This window comes from Tigriopus californicus, chromosome 4, assembly GCF_007210705.1.
Source record: "Tigriopus californicus strain San Diego chromosome 4, Tcal_SD_v2.1, whole genome shotgun sequence".
In the NCBI taxonomy this organism is placed as follows: domain Eukaryota; kingdom Metazoa; phylum Arthropoda; class Copepoda; order Harpacticoida; family Harpacticidae; genus Tigriopus; species Tigriopus californicus.
Window position 1 is genome coordinate 4,039,059 of NC_081443.1, and position 21,988 is coordinate 4,061,046.

Below are 21,988 nucleotides of genomic sequence, written 5' to 3' on the forward strand. Positions count from 1 at the left end.
CTGAATTCATATTCATCAGACTGCCATTTAAAGAACTGTTTTGCCTGTAATTCTCAATAATTTTATGTGTATTTTTAGTTTTAATCTTTATTCTGTAATTTGACAGACATTGTGATCTGTTGTAAAGACGCTCCGGTGAATGTTGTGTTAAAGCGGCATGCTGCAAAATGACATACGACTTTTAACCATCTTTTGCGTAATGAGTGCGAGGGCGTCCTACACTTCCATGAAAACAAGCCTTATGGCTTATGGAAGTCTTGGGGATCTGCTGTTTTTTAACATCATGAGCTATTAGCATTTAAACCCTTGAAATACATACATACATACAAGTTCAGCCCATGTGATGGTTGGATTATAGAGGAAGCCAAACCTAGAGAGCGCGATGCCAGCTTGCCAGGCTGACTCATCTTCAGAGCAAATTGAACGGCCAATAGGGTATGGTTTCTGAATGTAGAGGTGCTGCATTTAATAGGGGATGTCAAGTACAGGAAATTCAAGGAAAAATGTGGTCCGACAACCTGACTTTGGGCATTTTGGGGAGAGAGAACTAAGACAAACATCACAGTCAGCTCGCACCATTTGGCCATTGAATTTTCAATAATCAAGTGATTTTGAGCAAGTTGTGTTAGAAAACCCTACTAAATGAGCATGTTTGGTATTTATCTGTAAACACACTATCAAATTTGCTCAATACCACAATGCTAATTGCCTAGACAAGCATGTAAAATGGAAAAGATGTCAAAATCCAATGCATGCACAGTGTGGTTTGGCTGGGCATGTTGTCTTTGATTTTACTCCATGGAATAACGTCATTTATCCATGAACGCGTTTACTTGACTAGCCCTATTGGCTGAAGGTGCACTGTTCTAGCTGCCAATTTAGCTGCAGTAAAATGCCACAATAAAATTGATTTTTTATTCTTATATGTTTCGTCTTATATGGTCAGATATTTGCTCTGGAGGATTGGATAACATTCAAAACCTTTGAATACTTCTCCAAAAATGAGGTTGATTGGATATGTAATTTTTTTTAAGTTGTGGCTCTCTGAACAAGAAAAAGTCTGCAACTCCATTGAAAAAGGTTTGTAGTTGAAGTATCTGAAATTCTTGTTTCCATGAATTGGATGAGTATATTATCAAAGAATTGCAACTCTGCTCTGGTCGACGTAGGGAGAAGAAGGGGTCAGCCACACCAAATGTCAACGCCAAAGAATCATCAGACCCAGCCTTGAGATCTTTAAGGAAAAAAATTAAAGTTTAACTTATCCAATTCAACTTTGCAAGACAGCTATTAAGCTAGGGTAAGAGGAGGACAGAGCTTAGAAATATAGCCAACAAACCTTTCAAAATGGATCCCAAAATAAAGAATACAGGGTAATCTACTTAATCAGACATCCTATGGACTGTTAAAAAACTTAACATAATTTATCAATATCTCATGAATGGGAGGACCAAGGGATGATGTAGGAAGAAGTAGGGAGCTCATTAACAATGAATGTGAACTTCATTGCATCCTAAAGACAATCAAGGTCCAATGAACTCTTTTTTATTCATAAAGAGCCTGTCAATTGATGGCTACTTCAAGGTTGCCCTTGGGCTTCAATGTCAGATATTAAAATTAACAATGTGTTTCAAATTTTCATTTTGGATTTATTGTGTGATTTTCTACCTTTAGCAACAGATCGTGCATTTCCAACCAATCCTGCATCTCCGCGGCTGTTGGGTTCCTTATCTCTTTCTTTTTGCTTCTCTTGTCCCTTTTGGCCTTTTTGACCATCTTAAAACTGGCAGCCTTCTTATTGGACATGAGACAGGCAACAGCAACCGTTTTTTTCTCTCAATTTGAAGGATATGCATCATTTTTTGGTATTTTTTGTCAGAAATTTTAAATCATTACCACAACAAAATTGGTTGAATGAGCGTAAAAAGGAGGAAACTGCCCAATCAACTTATTACTCCATGAGCCATTTACTGATCAATTTACAGTCTGTTCCAATCAAAACTTGCCCATTTCAGTGTAGTGTTGTCAAATAATTGTAACTCCTGAGGCAAGTTTTTTAAATGCTTGTACCTCTGAGTTAAGGCTTTGACGTTTCCCAAAATGAGCATCTGCTAACTGTTTTGGCGGGTGCATTTTCAAACTGATTAACACCCAAACACCTAACTCCCAGGTAGGAGCTTAAAAAACTGACCTCTGACAAAAAGTAGACTTTTGTCAATTGCTTTCAAATGTAACAAACAGACCTCAAAGTCAAAAGTTGCCTTTTTAGCAAAGAAACCTTTTTTGTTGAAGTTGTGAAAATACGCAAAAAGGTATTAAAACGCAAAAAGTTGTTGTTATAGTTCAGAAAGAATTGTAACAATAAAGAAAAGGTTGTTCTTGGCCCCTTTTAGCCTAATAGCTGCATTTTTGCATATCTGTTACAAATCTAGATTCACAACTGAATTTTCTAGTCTATCTATTAAGTTTCTTTATTCTATTCACAAAACATATTTTTCTTTGTGGATTTCCTTACAATCACTGGGATCAGGATCCACAAGAGTTCAAGATAAAAAATTGAATATTATATCTAATACACCAATGAATCTGGCTAGCCCTTGAATATGTGGATGTTACTCTGCTCCCCCCTTGAAACTTGGTGGTAGGCACCACGGGATAACCTGTGTACGACGTGTATAAGGAAGCATTTGCCATTTAAATTCTTTTTTTTAAGAATTGCTATTGTAAAAAGAAAAATGTGTAAGGTAGTTAAGTTTTGAAATGGTTTGATCTTCAACTTTTATTCTGGATCTTGCGCATTATTACGTATTTAAGTTAGAGTATTTGACTTGTAAATGTGACGTTTAAGATTTGTTTCATTAATTTCTTGCACTGTAGGAGACTATTGAAGCAAGCACAAAATTTTAAGTGAAAGCACAGCACATTTTTCATCGTCTATTTTACTAATGAAGGGTTTTGTTGTTGCATATATTGTTTGAAAATGCTTATACCATGAGTGTAATAAGATGGATTCATTGAAAGCCAAAACTTAAAATCAACAAGTAACAAATTTGATTTGATATTGAATACAAGTCTTCAAGTAGGTGTGCTTCAGATAATGTTTAACCTAAACCTCAAAACATTACTAAACCTTACTGCAATGAGTGCTGATGAAGGATCATTTCTAAGGCTTTTAAAATTTTACTATTGCACAAAAGTGAGCATTGAGTTGAAAATTGTTGACTATTGATGGCCTCTTTGTCAAAGTTAGTGAAAAAAAGCGAGCGTCATATTGAGTCAGGAGGCTAATGCACCTGCCATATAGTTTTCTTTGTTAAACCATCCAAGTTTGCAATTTTTATACCAAGTATATTTTTTATAATTATATCATTTTGCCTTAAAGCGCTGTAGTGTTCAGCCAAATCAACAATTAGCAATGAACCTACAAGTTTTGGATAAACTAAACACATAAAAGATATCTTTTAGATCTTTTAAAGATATCTTGCAATAAATGCAACAAGTTGACTTTTTGCTTGAGAATGGCCCCCACTGAGCATTTGCAACATTTGCAGAGTATCATTTATTTCTGGAGATGGTATTGACGTCTTTCATGTCTTTGAATTTCATTGTGATAAGTGATAACTATTTGGACATTGAATCAGAAGAAGAAGATGCCGTGATAATTGTTTTTTGGGAGGTCACTTGAAGTTTTGGGGCTTCAAATCCCTTTGTTAAGGGATTGGATTACAGTTCCAAGTCATTTATTTTTTGAAGGAAACAATTCATTTGACACTTCATTTTAATAAGCTGCCACATTTTCACTCATTAACATAGATAAAAAAGATTAAAGCCTGAAAAAGCTGTTTTTAACTCATTTCTGTTAATTTTAAGTTTTGTATTTCAAAATTTTGAAACTTTTTTACTGATATTATGAGTTGTTTTGGTTGTTATTGGCTTCACTCTACTGTAAAGTATGCCAGTGACCTAAAAAATGGTGGTGAAATTTCGTCAGCTCTTGTTTGAATGAAAATAGTTTAAATATTCTGAGCCACCTAGAATTGGCTATGCAAAAAAATGAAATTATGAGTTTCTCTAGAAGTCCATGACATAATTCAACATTCGCCGCACAACCCAGTTGGTGGGGTTCAAAGACTCGAAGGTTCAAAGGCTTTTCTAGCCGCTTCTTCTCAATACTTGCCACTGATGGGAACAAATAAATAATCACTGGAGTCATTTTTTTCACGGTATATTTACGAAACGGTTTGTCTGCAGTTTTAGGCGGTTTTTTTTTGGCAGTTTTAGGCGTTCTTTTTTTTTTTCAATTTTAGGTGCTCTTTTTTTTTTGAAGTTTTGGGTGCTCTTTTTTTTGAAGTTTTAGGCGCAATTTTTTCTGCAAAAGTAACGGGTCAAAGTAACACATCTTTCACACTCGACCCCCAGTTTTAGGGGCTCACCAACATTATTAGCTCGTCTTCCTGCTGGAACAGGGGGAACAGGTCATCATGCCGAAGTAAACTAATCCACACAATTATCAAATGTACTTTGACAGAATTTGACCCATAATGGGTAGATTAGGAAACCAACCTACTATCAGCTAACCTCGTTTTCGAACTTACATCAGGCATTGGCTGATTCGGCTTTTTTCCCTTGGCCGCCGAGTTGGCCTACAAAAGCACTTCGGTGTTCCGGCTGGGTTCCCGGTCGGTCATCATTTTGACTCAGCCCTCCTAACCCTGGATGAGTAATCTTCAAGCCTCGGGCTAGAGGCTCCAAGCCCATCCAGTCAAGTAGCAGCAAATGGCTGGCCGACCTGCCTGCGCTTTAGTCATTTAGGTATGGTCTTGAACGGCCTTATTCCATTTCTTGAAGATGAAACGGGTCAGATTATACCTGAAGACTCATTGGATTGGCATGTTTAGGGCGATTGTATAATGTTGTTGTTGTTTTTTTACCATATCATGAATGATCATTTGAAATCGGAAAACGCCATGACACCCGTTGATTATCCCGGCCCATTTCGAGCTCGATTCCTGGGCTCGCCATCACGTTGCTTTGTCTCTCTTCTCCCCACTCGTCCGTCCTCTTTGGCTTGGGCTAGCCGTTGAACACCGGCGGGGCTGAATTTCCGGCTGCTTGAGCTGGTGGTCCAGCAGCAGCTTGCACGCTGGGCTCGCGCTTGTTTCTCGTTTCCGAGTCTGGGAGGAGAGGGTTCCGTGGGAGCTGGACGGCTGTGAGGCTGTGAGGCCTTTGGGGCTGGTGGGTGGCGGTGGTGTGCTTGGTTGTCCTTGCTGGCTGGTCGTTTTCGCGTGTTTGAGCTCTCTCTCTCTCTCTCTCTCACTGTGTCTCTCTCTGTGTGTGAACTCTCAAGTTCTGTCTGTGGCTCTTCTTGTTTCTGTCTGTGAACTCCCTCAGCTGAAAATTGGAATTGATTCGCATCCTGAGATTGGATCCTTCAAGTACCCTCCCACATTGACCCACTCCCATCTTGGCCTTTGACACCCTGAGTTTGAATACCCCTGGACGAGCCCACCCACTTCTAAACAACACGTGCGGGATCATAGTAATATGAACAGTGGATCCCTACAAAATGGAGGAGGACGTTTAGAGCACTCGGTAAGTGATTGGGAAGGACGGAAGAAGGATGGCAGGGAAATGTCGTGTGTGTGGGGTCCGGGATTGGCCTGGCCTTTTGCCCTTGAGTTGAACCCCCTTTTGGGTCCGGCCCTTTTTTAGGAAGGTGTTCTGAGCTCCGATAATCCCACGGCTCATTCCGGCGAAAGCGGCGGCGGCGGCAACTCCGGCCGTGGCGCCCAGCAAAGCAATACTCCCAAGTCGCGTTACGTACCGCCTCACTTGAGAGGACGTGGAGGCGGCGCTCCCGCAGGAGGTGGACCCGATTCCGACGGTGACTTTGGACGGAACGGAGGCGATCGCGGATCGCGAGGCGGTGGCCGTTGGAACGACGACCGCGGCGGACGTGGTGGTGGTGGTGGTGGCGGCGGTGGCTACAGCGATCGCGGCTTCAACAACCGGTGGTCTACCACTAGTGAATTCGGTCGCGGGGGTCGTGGTGGACCCGGCGGCGGCGGTGGTGGTGGTTCTTGGGGCGGTAGTGGCGGTGGCGGCGGGGGACGATGGAACGATGACCGCGGTGGTGATCGATACGGGTCTCGTGGAGGCGGCGGGGGTCGCTACGACAATCGGGGTGGTTCGAACGGCGGCGGGGGTGGCCAATCCGAAGACTGGCTCTCCCCCTTGCCTCGGAATGAACGCCTCGAGTTGGAACTCTTTGGGGGCGGCCATGGCCCGTCGGGCATCAACTTTGACCGTTACGAGGATATCCCCGTGGACGCCAGTGGGAACGATGCCCCTCCGGGCATTGAAGATGTAAGTGTGGGCACACCCCATGACCCACCCCATTCATTAGTTGGGTGTCAATCATGCATGACCGCGTTTCTTTCCAGTTCTCCCAAGTTGAGCTGACCCCGATCATTGCGGCCAATATTGAGTCCGCTCATTACACCAAACCCACTCCCGTTCAGAAACACGCCATCCCAGTTATATTGAATGAGCGAGATTTGATGGCTTGCGCTCAAACTGGAAGTGGCAAGACGGCCGCATTTCTTATCCCCATTCTTCATCGCCTCCTTGTGTGCGGCCCGGTCACTGGTGCCCAATCGTTCGGCGGTTACTCAAGTCGTCGCAAGCAATTTCCTTTGGCTTTAGTTTTGGCTCCCACTCGTGAGTTGGCCACACAGGTATGTTGAACGGGGTTAAAATCATGTCTCATGTTGTACCTATCGGTACTGGGTACTGACTTGGATACTGACTTGGGAACGCTCTTCTTCCAGATCTTCGATGAAGCTCGCAAATTTAGTTACCGTTCCCGCGCTCGCCCTTGTGTCGTCTATGGCGGTGCCAACGTCGCTGATCAGATGCGAGATTTGGATCGCGGATGCCATTTGTTAGTGGCTACGCCCGGACGTTTGGTGGACATGTTGGACCGAGGCAAGATCTCCTTAGAGTATTGCAAGTAAGTGCCATGCGTCATGCTACAATCACCATGTTTTCATAAGTAACGTTGTGCGTGGCTGTGTTGTCTAGGTTTTTGGTTTTGGATGAAGCCGATCGTATGTTGGATATGGGTTTCGAGCCCCAAATCCGTCGCATTGTTGAGGAGAACAATATGCCCCCCACTGGAGATCGTCAGACTCTCATGTTCAGTGCTACGTTTCCTAAGGAAATTCAGGTCAGGACAGAACTGTTCGAATTCCTGCAACCTCGGATTATAATTGGTGCTTATTTTTCTGGTCTAGATGCTCGCTCGTGACTTTTTACACGACTACATTTTCTTGACCATTGGTCGCGTGGGATCCACGTCTGAAAATATTACTCAGAAGATTGTCTGGGTTGAAGAGTCGGACAAGAAGTCATTTCTATTGGATTTGCTCGATGCTGCTGGACTCAACAACAGTGGTAAGTTTCTTCCAGGCGGTCCCTTTTGATGTTTAATTGGTTAATTGTTCATTTTTTTTTTTTGCTCTCATCAGAGGCTGCACCGGAAGACGCTAGTTTGACGCTGGTTTTTGTCGAAACGAAAAAAGGTGCCGATTACTTGGACGACTACTTGTATAAGGTGGGCTTCCCGGTGACTTCTATTCACGGAGATCGAACCCAAAAGGAACGTGAAGAGGCCCTTCGCTGTTTTAAATCAGGTCGAAGTCCCATTCTAGTTGCCACTGCTGTAAGTGTTCAGTTTTCCTGCATGAAACCCCTAATTTATGATATCTCTACCATTTATACCCGTCTTGCTCAATTTTAGGTCGCTGCTCGTGGTTTGGACATCCCCAATGTCAAGCACGTCATCAACTTCGATCTACCCTCTGATGTGGAAGAGTACGTCCATCGAATTGGACGAACTGGTCGTATGGGAAACCTAGGCTTGGCCACATCCTTCTTCAACGACAAGAATCGCAATCTCGTGAAGGAGCTGGTTGACCTGATCGTGGAATCGAATCAAGATCTCCCCAACTGGTTGGAGGCCCTGGCCATGGAGAATCGCTCGTCTTGGGGCGGCGGAGGCAACCGCCGCGGTCGTGGTGGGCGTAACAACTTTTCTTCTCGCGATTACCGCATGGATTCGCGCAGTGGTGGGGGAGGAGGGGGCGGCGGCGGCGGTGGAGGGGGTCGGCCGAATCGAGGCGGTGGTGGAGGCTTTGGCGGTGGGTCCCGCGGATGGCAAGGTCCTCCGGGTGCCAGCAATGACTACGGTGGAAACTACGGCTCAGGCGGCGGAGGTGGTGGTAACCACATTGATTGGTGGTAAATTACCGACCAGGAATGGTTCAATCCAACGCGTCTCCCTCACATTACCCTCGCCCCTCCCTCCCTTTTCCCACATTACCCCCTTTTCCGCCACGGGGGGCGTCAAAAGCATTGATAGCCCTCAAGTGGAGGCGCTGGCTTGAAAACTACTACAACATCTACAACTACAAACAGGAGGCTTCTCCCTCCCTCTCTCATGTATTCGAAACCAACACTTCATGATTTAACACAGAGGAAACAAAGAAAATGTTGTAAATAAATGGCAAACGTTCCATAGCTTTTCTGTCGCTTTACAATGATGTGATTGATCCGGGGTAAAATTGCCAATGGACCTTGTTATTTGGGCCACATTAAGTCGGAATTCTCCGCGTTGGCATGACAGTTCTGTCTTTGTATGTTTGGGTGAACGGCTAAATGCAATTTGCTCGCCAAAGTAAGTACCATCGTGTTCCTTGAGCCATGGTGAATGAAGGATTCTGGAAACCTTCAAGGAGATAACCTCGCATAAGGACAAACCCCACTGCTTTACACCTGTTCAATGGTCCTACCGAAATATAGAGTTGAGTCGAGACTGATCAAAATTACTACCCTAATTATGCAAATTTTCGTGCGAATTGTGTGGCCCACAATCGAGGCTCGGCTATTGATAAAGGTTCGACCGGGTTCCACCGGAAGACCAAAGTTGCGCCCAACCCTTCCAGGTCCAGCTGGGTCCCATTCCGAGCAACCATACTCGTCCCAAAAGCGACTTGCACTGTCGAGGGCCAGAAAAGAGACAAACAGGGCTGCCAAGTTAAAAAGATGGTAACTGGCCAGGATGCCTCTGACAACAGACCAGACGAAAACAATCTTCTTTCTGAAGGCTAAGTACCTCAGTTCATGCTTATATTTATTGCCAAACTTCAGATATGAAGGTCCGTTTGAAAATATTCCACCTAACTATAAACAGGGAATTCTTGTTTTGAAAATGATTTCTGGGAAATCATCGAAAACATGGATACTCTGATTTAATTCGAATCGGGTAGATGCCAGATGGATCAAGCCTGGCCTCTGACCAACCAAATTGGCCACTCAGGCCACAACACCCGCGAACCTCCTTGACCAGCCAGTAACGCGGCCCACCTTGACTGTCCTTTTTTTGTGGGATGAGCAGGGTGACCAATAAGTTCGATCTATTGAGACCGCGTCATTCTCGTCCCTTTAGAAATCACGATTGACAATGAATCAAACTAATTTTGATGGCCATGTTCTGTTGGTTTTAATAGCAAGCCTCTTCCATGCTCATCAAATACCGACGGAACTAACAGGGGTTGACATATTAGGCCAAGGAATATCCGTCTATTGATGTAGCTGATTGGTCAAGTTGAGACGTCAAAGCGAGTGAGTGATTCAGGTTCGTTGTTTCATCTCAGTTGTTGGCAGCTCCACTTGCTCACTTGTCTGTCGTTGGGCAGGCTGCTCTTTCGTTCCATTCTCAAATCGTCAGTCCCATTCTCCCCGAGATTTCCCCTTGTCGTTTTTCCCCCGGCCGTGTAGTGTGTGTCGTGTGGCTTCCCCGGGTGGCTTTCACCAGTCATTGGCTTACCCTTCCGCTCACTCGCTCGCTCGCTTTCTCGGGTCAAGACTCCATCCATCCAGCTGGGCTCAAGGGGGTTGTGGTGAGGAAGTGCCAGAGTGTGGCTGGCCTCCTGCTTGCTTGGCTGGCTGGCTGGCGGGTTGGCGGGCTGGGTCGTGGTGGAACTCCAATTGCGTGCCGGATTGGATGGCAGTGGTCTCGTTCCACACGCTAGCCCCAAACACACACTGACAGACAGACATACATACACACACACACACACTGGCAGGCATCCCTCCATTCTCAGTCAGCTACCCTCCTCAAGTTTCACCGATTCCAGAGGGCGGGTGTGCCAGCCACCCATTCCGCACGCACTTGGTCGAGGGATCACCCGCACCGAGGCCACGCTATTGAGCCGTGCTCACGGCCGGTCGAGTTAGAAGCCGTGGGTGGCGGCATTCCTCGTCACTAGGTTGCAGGGGGGCCCGCCCCTTGACTTTATAAAGAGGAGTCATCAACCGATCGCTGTCTTTTGTCACGCTCATTGGCACACCTAACGGGCTGGCCAGATTGGAAAGGAGCCGGCCTGAACCCCTGAGAGATCGGATCCGATTGGGTCTTGATCGATCCCGTGGCCAAATCGTCCCCCGGAATCGTCCGGCCGGAAGATGGGTTCGGGTCCCGAGGAGAGCCAGTATGTGGTGGCCAAATACGACTACACGGCCCAAGGCAACCAGGAGTTGGACATGCGTCGCAATGAGCGTCTGCTGCTCTTGGATGACTCCAAGCACTGGTGGCGGGTCCAGAACAGTCGCCAAGACACGGGCTACATCCCTTCCAATTATGTCAGAAAGGAGAAGCCTTCCATCTTCGATAGGTAAGTCTTGGACTTGGAAGCCTGACTAATATTCCGCCAGATCCATCCCATCACCAACTAACTAACCGCGTACTATTTTTTTTGACGCTTTAGCATTAAAAAGAAGGTCAAAGGCGGCGGCGGTCACCACGGCGCCCCCAACAATTGCAAGACTTTGCCCATGAATGCGGGCAGTCCGCTCTCTACCCATCAGTCGAATCAGAATCGGAACGCCTCACTCCGTATGACCAAACTCACCCCGGACCTGGCGTCCGAGGTGATCTCGTCGGCCGTGGTCAAATACAACTATCAAGCTCAGCAGTTAGACGAACTCAGTCTAGTCAAAGGCTCTCGCGTGCTCATCCTGGAGAAATCGGGTGATGGGTGGTGGCGAGGCCAAGCTGGTAACAAGTGTGGCTGGTTTCCCTCGAATTACACCCAAGAGGAGCTCGAGGAGCCTCACACTTATTGTATGGCGGAAAATGTACTCGACATTATGGTGGCTTTATACGCCTTCCAAGCTCAAAACGACACCGAGCTCACGTTTGACAAAGGCGATCGGCTCGAAGTGATCGATCGACCGGCTTGCGATCCGGATTGGTATAAAGCCCGTAACACCCAGGGTCAAATTGGACTTGTACCCAAAAACTACTTGGTCGAGCTCAGCCAGTACCTCACATCTGAAGTGGAGGGGGGGAACGGTGGTGGGAACTCGACCAACGGGGCCAGTCATGTCACCGAAAAACGCGGCCTGACCCAGCATCCGGCCATTTTGGACACCATCAAGCAACAGCCATGGTACTACGGACCCATATGTCGAGCCGAGTGTGATACGCTGCTCACGCAGAAAGGCATGGATGGTGATTTTCTTATCCGAGATTCCGAAACTAACGTAAGTCACGGGATTGTAGTGGGTCACCCTGGGACGAGGATCAACACATTAGTCAACATTGTCCTTAAGTCTCCATATCATCCCACAAAATGCTTTTATCGAACTCTGTGTATTGGCCATAATTGGATGACAAATTTGTGCCAAAGTGCTGAGAATTGAGAAATAGGCCATGTCAACGCCGTTATTGAAAGTTGGCCAATATTGGCATATGAGAAAGCTCAATGAATGAGCCGAGGTAAAGAGGTGCTTTCCTTTGGTGTTGCACTTTTCACTTCGAGTTCAGGAATGTACGCGATCTTTCGGTAACGTTCCTTAATGCCAAGCCTATTTCCTTCAGGATTCATGATCATCCTTGAACAGAGGTCGATAACCATGGATTGGCTTGATCTACCAGGCAGGATAAATACACAAATGTAAATGTGGAATGAGTGTTGTACATTCAGAAAAAAGCTTTAAAAAGTTCATGGATAGAATCATGGATTTTTCTTTCCCTTTGTGGTGGTCCGTTTCTTTTTAAAAGCCATTTGTTGGCAATATCCATTAAAGAACTAAATTGAAATTCGTACCATTCCAGGTTGGTGATTTCTCTGTATCTTTAAAAGCTCCAGGACGGAACAAGCACTTTCGAATCCACGTAGAAAACACAATGTACTGCATCGGGCAGCGCAAGTTCACGTCTCTCAATCAATTGGTGGACCACTATCAGAGGGCTCCCATTTACACTAGTCAAAAGGGCGAGAAACTCTTTCTCATCAGGCCTCTGCCCAAATGAACAAGACTGTGACTCGACAGACATGCTTCACTGCGGCCTATTCATAACAGAATCGTGCGAGCCCGCCCTTCACTGCGACCTATTCATAACAGAATCGTGCGAGCCCGCCCAACCAAACTGTCCCATCTTCATTTCCGCCCTGTTTTAGAACTCGAGGCGGCGTTAATCCTGATGGCCGGTATGAGGTTCCAGATTCATTCGCACATGAATTTAATCACAATGCTACGCGGAAATGCAAGAAGAAACGACTTGTGTACATTGAAAGTTTTTCACATATTTGGTCAATGGTCAGTAGCTATGCGCGAACCCTGATCCCACGAATTAATTCCCCTTTTCTATGGATTTTGATTGCAGCATGCATTATGATTCCCTTGTTTCGTTACCAGAGAGTCCTGTAACAAGGTCTTTCCGTTTTTCCATCTGAATCCCTCAAATGAAAACAAACCTCTCAGCCCTTTTAAAGCAAGTAAGACAGACGAGCCCCCCTGTTTCTCTTCCATCTCTGCCACTGTCTCTAATCATGCATTGCAAAAAAGACAATAATAATATTGGTAAGATTCATTGTAATAGGCGTGAGCTAGATGCCCTGTTTTAGAGGGACCCTCTCCTCTATCCCATTCGTGCAATTTTTTTGCTCCAACCATGCGTTCAAAGGCATTCAAGTTCTTTAAGCTCTTAATATAACGAACAATGGATGAACAAACCAGACTTTAAAGTCGAGTGTTTCCATTGGTTCACGCCCCAAATTATTGTCTTTAGTACTTGCTTTTGATACTAATAAAGCAGCTTCATCAAGACAGCGAAAATCTCATTATGAAGACACATTCATGAGGCGTCTCGGCTGAGACTCTAATGATTTACCCTAGGGTTGGGAGTACTGATGGGAAAAGGGCAAGTAGCAAGTCATCACAGACACCCAGGTTCCACTTGTTTACAAGAAAAGCTTGGCCAAGTACTAGAACTTGGGCAAGCTTAACCCAAGCAGGGATACGCTGCTAACGTAGCGAGCCCAGATGGTTAGCTCAGGAAAACCGCAAAATGGGGATTGTTTGTTCGTAGTTAAATTCAGATTGCCAGAAACAAAACAAACATTGAACCAAAGCCATGTTGCCGCGTCACTGTTGGTGCACTTCATTGCTTTTCCTGTATAAGTTGATTTAATTTGCCTTGGTATAACATTTCTCGCGTAAGTTTGGCCACACCATTTTCCCCTCAAGTGTCTGTGTACAAACCCAAGTTGGGGCAAGTTCCTACTTGGGCAAGTTAAGCACCGGACTACTTGCCCTGTCGCTGCTTGCTTCACATCAGTAGTTGGGAGACAGTAAAACGCAGGTGTTGAATTTAGGTTTTTCTCTGATTGTATCATTTTAATTTTTTGGTCACATATTGGACGAGTTCGGAAAACAACAAGGTACAAAGCTCGAGCCTACGCAGTCGTTAGCCAACGAACCGTCCAATAAATAGATATATTTTCCAAGTTAAAGCTTCTGCAAAGATAAATCCATCATCGTGTGTTGCCATATAGGATGTTGGTTGAAGTGTAGTCCGTCGAGTTTTAACTCCATCAGATGCGCAGGGATGGTGAGAAAGAGGTGGTTAGATGATATTGTGTATATAATGCCGCCCACAAGGTTCTTTACCACTCAAGGTCACACTTTGAGTCGTTTACTACTAGGGGGTTGCGATGGTGCTAAATTTGAGAGCATGTATTTGATCTGTGGCATGTAATTCAGGATGTCTTTCACCAGGACCAAGGGAACAGGGTCATATTGGAAGCATTTGTTCTCCATTTGAAGTATTTCTTGATGACTTCTGCAAGGAAAGGAAGAAGCAAATTATTTTAGCATATTTAAAGGCTGAAGAGATCGAAAAATACAGAGATACATGGGGCTAACGATTACATTAGTATAGTAAGGAAACAGCAACGAATATGATTGAAAACGTAGGTTCCCTACAAAAACTATCTTGAGCATCCAAAAGGTAAAAGAAACGAGTAACGAAATTCTTACCGATTTCCTTTGTAAAGAACAATCTTGAGAATGTCTTGGAGCATATTTCTGGCTTTCTCAATGGAGAGATCTGAACAGAAACATTTAACGAAGTCTGGCAATGTCATCATCAGATCACGGAACAAATAGGGTCTCACGTTGATACACGGTACGATCTTTTGGTCAATCAAAGCTTTTTGAAGCTTGTAAGGAGGCAGATGGGATCGCTCGACGGGGAATTCCTTGATTTGAGTGAGCTTCCCGGGGAAGGTCTTGGCACTAGCGGCGTGGGCATGAAGGTGAGGGTTTGAGGTAGCTTGAGCGGCGGAAAACAGTCCGGCCATGGAACCCATGGTGTTGGCTGCGGCAGCCGCGGCCGAAGCCCTCATGTACGGGTTATTGGCTCCCCCGTAGCTGTCGAGCGCAGGGTGACCGTAGGAATTCTGGTGAGGCAAGGATGCATTGACAACCGCGGCTGAGGATGACGCCGAGGCCGCTTTATTACTAGAGCCAGTGGCTGAAGGGGGCTTTTGCGTCCAATTCCCAGCGTGAACGCGCTGAGAATTGACGGGTTCAATGCTTCCCTTGGCTGGCCAATAATCTTCAAAGGTCGTTCCGTGGGGAAAATGACCCTTGATCTCCTCTAAAGCCACCACGCGACATACTTCGGCAGCAAAGAGTTCGTTGCGGATACCCTGGACTTTGCAACAAAATTTTAGGTAGGCCAAGTCCCAGCCTTCAACCTGATCGGCCTTTAGCTTAAGGTGCTCGGTTTCACCTTCAAAGTAGAAGAGAGGCACGTATTTGACACCTCGACGAACAGTGTACGGCACCACACTCTCGCCATTGATTCGGAAAAACCCGCATCGATCACTAGCGTTACTCTTCTTCAGTACGAGCTTTTTGAAGCATAAGTCCAAGAATTGATAGAACTCTTCAGCATCTGACAGCCGCACCACCAAATCCTTGGTGGTGAACGCCTCTTTCCCAAAATAGCAGTCGGTGTGTTTGAGGTTAATCTCGTTCAACAATTTGCTCTCATGTTCTGTGATGTAATAACTGCGAATGCAATGACAAGAATTGACCTCGGGAGGCAATACGCTCAAAAAGCGGCTTAAGAAGCGGCGTTCCACCATGCGAACCGAGGTGTATTTTTCGTTTTTATAGCGATACACGAAGGGAATGTAATTCTTTTCAAACTCACTCCAGCCAAAACGACCTCGCCGTGATTCACCATCCACTTTATTTTCTTCGGGAGGCGGGGGCGGGGCGGTGGCTAATGGCCCACCCGCCACACCGCCGCGTCGACCCATAAAGTTTTGTATGCTGGGTTGACCCGGGCGAGCCATTTGGTAATGGCCGTTGGCCGCAGCCGCAGCAGCGGCCACGGCCATGCCCTGCATACTTTGTTGGACCTTGGCCCGGTTGGTTTCCGCGATTTTCCGGGCCATTTCATTGATCTCATGATCATCGTGATGTTCGCGTTTGACGGTAGGCGCGTTCGGCCCCATCATGGTCATGGAGAAGAGGAACGGAGTGCGGCAGGGCGGCGGCGGCGGCTTCTTCTAATGATGACTGGACTTGAACTTGACCAGTTCGTGGGACGGGTTTCCCGGCCACCACTGTAGCAAGGGTTCACACTGGCGAAAGTAAGAAAAAAACGCGAGACCCGCCGTTTCGCCGTATTAGTGGACCAATTTTGAGTGTTCGTCCAACCAGGTGACTAGGCTGTCATATTGGCTTGGCCCGGGCCCTTGGACAAGCAATCCGGCCCTTGCCAAAATGACATGGCCCTTCCTTTCATATTTATGGAAGTTGGAGGTGATTAGTTAGCCCACCACCGACAGATATGGACCGTGCCATTATGACTCGGGGACCGTTCACGGCTTACCTGTCCCGGCCGGCCAATCGCAATGGCCTGTTCATGTTCAGCTAGACGGAGAGACGGATGGCCAAGGGCTCAGGCGATCAGCCGACTCAGGCGGGTCTGACTGTTGATTCCTTCAAAAAAAAAGAGAGGATTACGGGCGGGCCCTCGAGCAGGCCGCTAAGCTTCTCTCTTCCTCTTTTTCTCTCTTTCTCCCTCATGTTCGTCATTCCTTCTTTCTGTTCTTCTCTCTTCCCCTTTAGACGTGTCTTTATTTCCCGGGCGGGTTTGTGGGCCGGCCATAAGTCTGACACAGTTGAAAGCTTCACCAAGCTGCATGAATCTAATCTGCAGTCTGGATGGAGTGAGAAGGAGGGCGAACGAGAAAAGGCGACCAACTCCTCCGACCAGAAAGAAGGAAGAGAAGCTGGAGGCCTATAGGATTTGGCATGGACCGTGTGAGTCAGTGTGTTGACCGGGACCCGATTCGAGCTGACAAACTCTCGCGTAAGATGAGGGGCGGTTGCGAGATTATTCTACTAAGTACACTAAGTCAAAAAGACGAGCCGTGCGAGATTACATATGAAGCCTTGGCTCCACTTCCTTTTAGTGCATTAAATTGGTTTTGCTAATCCAATTTTCAAACAGGAAGACAGATTGTAGGGCAACCAAGCTCATAAAGAGGAACTTTAGTATTTTTTTTGTCTTTTGTTACATCCTTTCTGGCTGGTAAAGAGGGAACAAGGAAGGACATCTGCATTTAAGCAAGCTCTGGTACCAGCAAACAAACAGGCCTGCCAATACGAGTGATGGAGTTTCAAACTAGTTTTCACGAAACTGACCTTCCTCATATAAGAATGTGAAAGAAGGAGTAGCTTCTCAAAAGCGTTTTTGAAGCCCCAAACTTGCATCACTGCCACTGGTCCCAGCAAACAAACGAAACTGCCGGTGCTTTCCTAAACGCCCCCATAATGCATTTTTTAATAATTATAGGTGACCTGAAAATTGAACTACATTTTCAGGAAGTGGCACTGACTCATATTTGTCGCATCAAAAAATGTGAAATAAAATTCCGTTTTAAATTTGGCAGTCACAATATGTTCTGCTTAGACTCCTCTCAAAGTGTGTGAAGCTGACTGCAGTGATAAGGCTTGCATCCTGTAAAACTTAACAATGGCAGGTGGTTCTTCCTTGGAGAGGTTCAAAAACTGACTTCTCTCCTTGAGCTCCAAATCGAGGCCTCTGTCCTCGATGAAGGGTGATGCGTGACTGCTGTTCTAACCCATTCTTCATTGGATCTGAGAGGGTTGTGATGGGCGGTTGTGGTAGACGGGGATTTCCTGTTCCTCCTCCCTTCAAACATGTAGCCGACATTCCTCACTCATGGTTATATCTGGGCTGACCAGCCCCTTGGGTACTGGAGCTTTTCCTTGGTGATAGGAACAATGTAGAGATTGATTCACACTGAATCACAAAGCTCTTTGATACAACCGGTTCCTGTGACATTGTACATCTATGATCAAGGGCTGGAGGAGCTACTTGTGATGGATCATGATGTCACTACGAGCATTAGGCTGGCATTTGGTCAACATCTGACCAACAAACGTACTACACGATGGGCAATCCAACAACTTTGGGATTTTCCCAAGATAATAACATACATTATCTTAACATTTTGATAAAACCCGTTCCGGGAGCAATCATTCATCCTGTACATCACTTATCCATATCATATGAAGATGATGTACTCGATTGTGGATGGAACATACTCCCCCTTGGCCTTATGCCAGCACTAACTTGGTTCCAGGGCAAAAAAGGGTCAACAATTTGCAAATTAAAAGGAGTGATGAGCGACAGCTGAAAGGTAACTCATAAAACACATGTGAGAATAATCATGACTTGTCTACAACATAATATTTCTGGAAAAGAATGAGTGATTGGGGTTGGGGCGAGAGAAAAAGATTAATTGAAAAAAGCAAGAGCATTAACTTACAGTACCCTTGTTAGACAGCTGATTCCCTAATCTGTTCAGTGTCTCGTACTTCACTTTTGCTACTATTTCTTCAATCAGATATCTTAAAGCCTTACAATTTAGACCTGGAAAAACTTGCCTAAAATCATCTAACAACACCCTTCTTTCTTTGTCACTCTCTCTGTAACAACCAGATTATTTTCCTTGCTGGACTTCTCAGATGGACAGGGCTGACTTTCATTTTTAGGCTCAGGACAGCCAACATTCAAACTTGGCTTTTCTGTCTAGCTTGCTCAAAATCCCTTGATTATTGAAAATTCAATTGGCAGATGGTGTTCCGTCCACCAGCCAGGGGTGAAAGGTCCTGACTATATTGAATTCCCTGGGAAACGGAAACATGGAACTCCTGACCCAAGCACTAGGTAAAAATACCTTGATAGATCTCAAAGAGGGAGAGCACCTAGTACAAGGGCTTCAATTTCTTAGACCTATCTTAAGGCCTCTGGTTATAACCCTAATCAGGGCATACAAGCAATAATTCGAGATTCCTTGATCAGGGCCTCAAACAATCATCAATCAATTGACTAAGGAGGGACAATCGCTAGCTACCTCTACTCCCCACAGTCCCAGATCAATCTCGGTTGTCTGGCATATACCTGGGCCAATCTTCAAGGCTAACTATCCTGCAAAATGTGGTCACTATCCTAGTCTAAATGCGTCTATCAAAGTCGACCTTCTACTCTAGAGTCTAACTACTGATTTCTGCCTACAAGAGTGATGAACTTCAGATACAATTGAATACAAATCACTTGCTACCTCTACTCCCTAAGATGCCAGTACGATCTTGGTCGTCTGGGAAATCTAGATTACTCTTCAAGGCAAACTGTACAGTTCAAATCTCCTGTATTCATCACAAACACACCGCCTATCAGCTGTCTTGCTCCAGTAAGAAAAGTGGGGGAATTGTAGGGGCCAATGGAAAAGGGGACATACGCATTTGAAATCAATGAGTTAATAATTACTACTTGATGTCTGGCAAGATGGTCCAATGGAGATGCTTGGATGACGTCCATTCAACGGGATTGAAGGTCCACTAACAGAGCGACGAAGTGCTTTACTCAGAATCGGCACTTCCCAGGTCCTCTTGCTTTTCTGCACGGCTTCTTGGGTTTCCTACTCCCATATGATGACGATCTCTGTCCTTCGAAACAGTCCCCACTTTTTGGCACCACAAGAATGGCGAGTCCTAGCACTTAACAATGGCAGGTGGTTCTTCCATGAAGAGGTTCAAAAACTGACTTCTCTCCTTGAGCTCCAAATCGAGGCCTCTGTCCTCGATGAAGGGTGATGCGTGACTGCTGTTCTAACCCATTCTTCATTGGATCTGAGAGGGTTGTGATGGGCGGTTGTGGTAGACGGGGATTTCCTGTTCCTCCTCCCTTCAAACATGTAGCCGACATTCCTCACTCATGGTTATATCTGGGCTGACCGCCCCTTGGGTACTGGAGCTTTTCTTGGTGATAGGAACAATGTAGAGATTGATTCACCACTGAATCACAAAGCTCTTTGATACAACCGGTTCCTTGTGACATTGTACATCTATGATCAAGGGCTGGAGGAGCTACTTGTGATGGATCATGATGTCACTACAAGCATTAGGCTGGCATTTGGTCAACATCTGACCGACAAACGGACTACACGATGGGCAATCCAACAACTTTGGGATTTTCCCAAGATAATAACATACATTATCTTAACATTTTGATAAAACCCGTTCCGGGAGCAATCATTCATCCTGTACATCACTTATCCATATCATATGAAGATGATGTACTCGATTGTGGATGGAACATACTCCCCCCTGGCCTTATGCCAGCACTAACTTGGTTCCAGGGCGAAAAAGGGTCAACAATTTGCAAATTAAAAGGAGTGATGAGCGACAGCTGAAAGGTAACTCATAGAACACATGTGAGAATAATCATGACTTGTCTACAATATAATTGGCGCACAATTGTAAGTGAGGAATTTCCAAGAAAGAAATATAGACAGTTGGAGAAAACATGGCTATGTCCAACCCCAGAATGATGAAGTCAATTGAAGGTACACCGTCAATTGAATCCTCGCCTGTAATAATCTCCATGATGGAGACCTTATCTCAATTGGCAAGGGACATGGCGGAAATGAGAATGAAAAGAAGAGTTGAACAATCGTTGTACAAGACAAGGAGCATGGAAGGCCAACAAGTTGGCGCTCAATCGGACTTGAGAACGACTTGATTTCAAGCGACTGAAACGCCCAGCCCAGCGCCAGTGTTGATGTGGAAGACCAAGAAAAACCTTACGTATCCCAACAGTCCGGACAGCACTACATCGAGACAAACGTTGATGAGACCACCAACTCAAGTTGTGGATTTTCCCCTCAGAAGGAATTCATGGTTAGGAGATATGGACACACTTGCCACAAGAAAAGAACCAAGTTGCCAAATTCAACGTGCTCGGTTCTTGGGGCAAAGCCACGACAAATTAAGGGCATCTTGATTTGCGAAATTCAACATCAGCCCCTCATCAATGCCTGCTTCAGGAAGACTTCAAGCCAGTGGATACGGTGAACCCAGTCAGAGCTTCACCAATCAGACCAACTCACGATGCTCCTTCTAAGGAAAATTTGGACCCTAGAAATACTTCAGTGGAGACCAAAGCAAAAGATCAGCCGAACATAAGTTGTATCAAGAGCTCGTTAAGTTCTTCAGATCATCGCTGTGCTAAACTCTATAGCCGTCCTCGAGACAAACTCTCAAAGCCAACTCAACCAAGTGGAAATCACTCATTGTACCCAGATGTATCCAGAGAGGAGGCGGGATCCAGAATTCAGCCAAGTGAAGAAACTCCGTCAAGAAAACAAACAAGATTTCATTTGCCATGAAGGTGGTGCAAAGTGTATGGAATCCTCAAAGACTGACGAGAACGCCGAAATGTCGAGTTAATCAGCCTGCAATGGTGACGGAAAGGATATCAACAACCGTCTACTCACCTAATACGCGTTGAGGAACCCCAATTATTGGAAGTGTCAGAAAAGGGACAAGATACGATAAAGAATGAAAGTCTCCTAGACGCTACAGAGGTGAAGACGCAAACCAAAGTCAAGAATAAGGAAAGAAAATCTGGGCGGCCATCCATGTTAAAAGGAACGAAGAAAACTCATCAGCCCGAATCCAGGTGTGTATTTAGTGCTAGATGCACTGTTGAGCTTAAGAAATGCCCATTCTGTGATGAGACAGCTCATAAGGATATAAGAAATTGCCAGAAGGTGGCTCTCTATCCATACCTGCCCGGTGGCAATTGGTGCAAATAAACCATTTGTGTTTCAAGTGCATGGTCAGACATGATTTTGGAGAGTGCCAGGCCCTCCTTGCCAGAATTGTCAAGGGTTTCATAATGTCTTGCTCCACTTGGGTCGCAAGAAAACGGATAACCCAATGTGAGGGGAAAAAAGAAAGGTGGTCGAGACCACGATCAATGCCGTCAGCGCCAGCCCAATGGGGGGGGGGAGGTAAACATTGAAGAACAGAAGATCCAGAAATGCCGCAAGCGTGTTGAGAAGACTTCGAGGAAAGAAGTCGAGAGAGACCCCATCATGAGCAATTCAAGGATGCCGAGTGAATCGATTGAACCAATTGAACCAAACCAGGCTGAATCCAAAGGCCAAATGAATGAGAGAAGGAAAAAGATAAAAAGAAGACCAATCCAGAAAGAGCAAGTCACCCACACGCATTCAAAGCCGAA

General features: G+C 45.6%; 3 protein-coding genes and 1 long non-coding RNA gene across 5 annotated transcripts; 2 read left to right on the forward strand and 2 right to left on the reverse strand.

Annotated features, from left to right (window-relative positions):
- Window positions 1–5,300: 5,300 nt before the first annotated feature.
- On the forward strand, window positions 5,301–8,580 carry LOC131879845 (putative ATP-dependent RNA helicase Pl10). The gene is made up of 8 exons (XM_059226294.1): window positions 5,301–5,592; window positions 5,713–6,366; window positions 6,444–6,737; window positions 6,831–7,012; window positions 7,084–7,228; window positions 7,296–7,455; window positions 7,530–7,723; window positions 7,802–8,580. Exons 1-8 carry the CDS (start codon window positions 5,545–5,547, stop codon window positions 8,303–8,305), a joined length of 2,181 nt encoding a protein of 726 aa, XP_059082277.1. The 5' UTR covers window positions 5,301–5,544; the 3' UTR covers window positions 8,306–8,580.
- LOC131879849 (uncharacterized) lies at window positions 8,464–9,620 on the reverse strand. The gene is made up of 2 exons (XR_009373206.1): window positions 8,853–9,620; window positions 8,464–8,788 (listed from the first exon to the last, which is right to left on the reverse strand). It is a non-coding gene; the product is annotated as an uncharacterized LOC131879849 (long non-coding RNA).
- Window positions 9,621–9,761: 141 nt separating this feature from the next.
- On the forward strand, window positions 9,762–13,176 carry LOC131879847 (cytoplasmic protein NCK1-like). 2 transcript variants are annotated; one of them, XM_059226297.1, is made up of 4 exons: window positions 9,762–10,736; window positions 10,830–11,607; window positions 12,182–12,416; window positions 12,459–13,176. In XM_059226297.1, exons 1-3 carry the CDS (start codon window positions 10,528–10,530, stop codon window positions 12,377–12,379), a joined length of 1,185 nt encoding a protein of 394 aa, XP_059082280.1. In that variant the 5' UTR covers window positions 9,762–10,527; the 3' UTR covers window positions 12,380–12,416; window positions 12,459–13,176. The 2 variants fall into 2 exon arrangements, with proteins under 2 accessions (XP_059082280.1, XP_059082279.1); XM_059226296.1 differs by having other exon boundaries at window positions 12,182–13,176.
- Window positions 13,177–13,714: 538 nt separating this feature from the next.
- On the reverse strand, window positions 13,715–15,912 carry LOC131879846 (uncharacterized; the record flags this gene model as incomplete). The annotated part of the gene is given in 2 exon segments (XM_059226295.1): window positions 13,715–14,191; window positions 14,389–15,912. Coding segments are annotated over 2 exon segments (1,662 nt in total). The 3' UTR covers window positions 13,715–14,028.
- Window positions 15,913–21,988: the final 6,076 nt, after the last annotated feature.

Excerpts from the sequence above, each read along its gene's own strand:
- LOC131879845 (XM_059226294.1), top strand. The coding sequence starts at position 5,545 with ATGAACAGTGGATCCCTACAAAATGGAGGAGGACGTTTAGAGCACTCG. Across the intron at positions 7,013-7,083 it reads ATCTCCTTAGAGTATTGCAA|GTTTTTGGTTTTGGATGAAG; the intron begins GTAAGTGCCATG and ends TGTGTTGTCTAG. Across the intron at positions 7,456-7,529 it reads TGCTGGACTCAACAACAGTG|AGGCTGCACCGGAAGACGCT; the intron begins GTAAGTTTCTTC and ends TGCTCTCATCAG.
- LOC131879847 (XM_059226296.1), top strand. The coding sequence starts at position 10,528 with ATGGGTTCGGGTCCCGAGGAGAGCCAGTATGTGGTGGCCAAATACGAC. Across the intron at positions 10,737-10,829 it reads AAGCCTTCCATCTTCGATAG|CATTAAAAAGAAGGTCAAAG; the intron begins GTAAGTCTTGGA and ends TTGACGCTTTAG. Across the intron at positions 11,608-12,181 it reads TCCGAGATTCCGAAACTAAC|GTTGGTGATTTCTCTGTATC; the intron begins GTAAGTCACGGG and ends GTACCATTCCAG.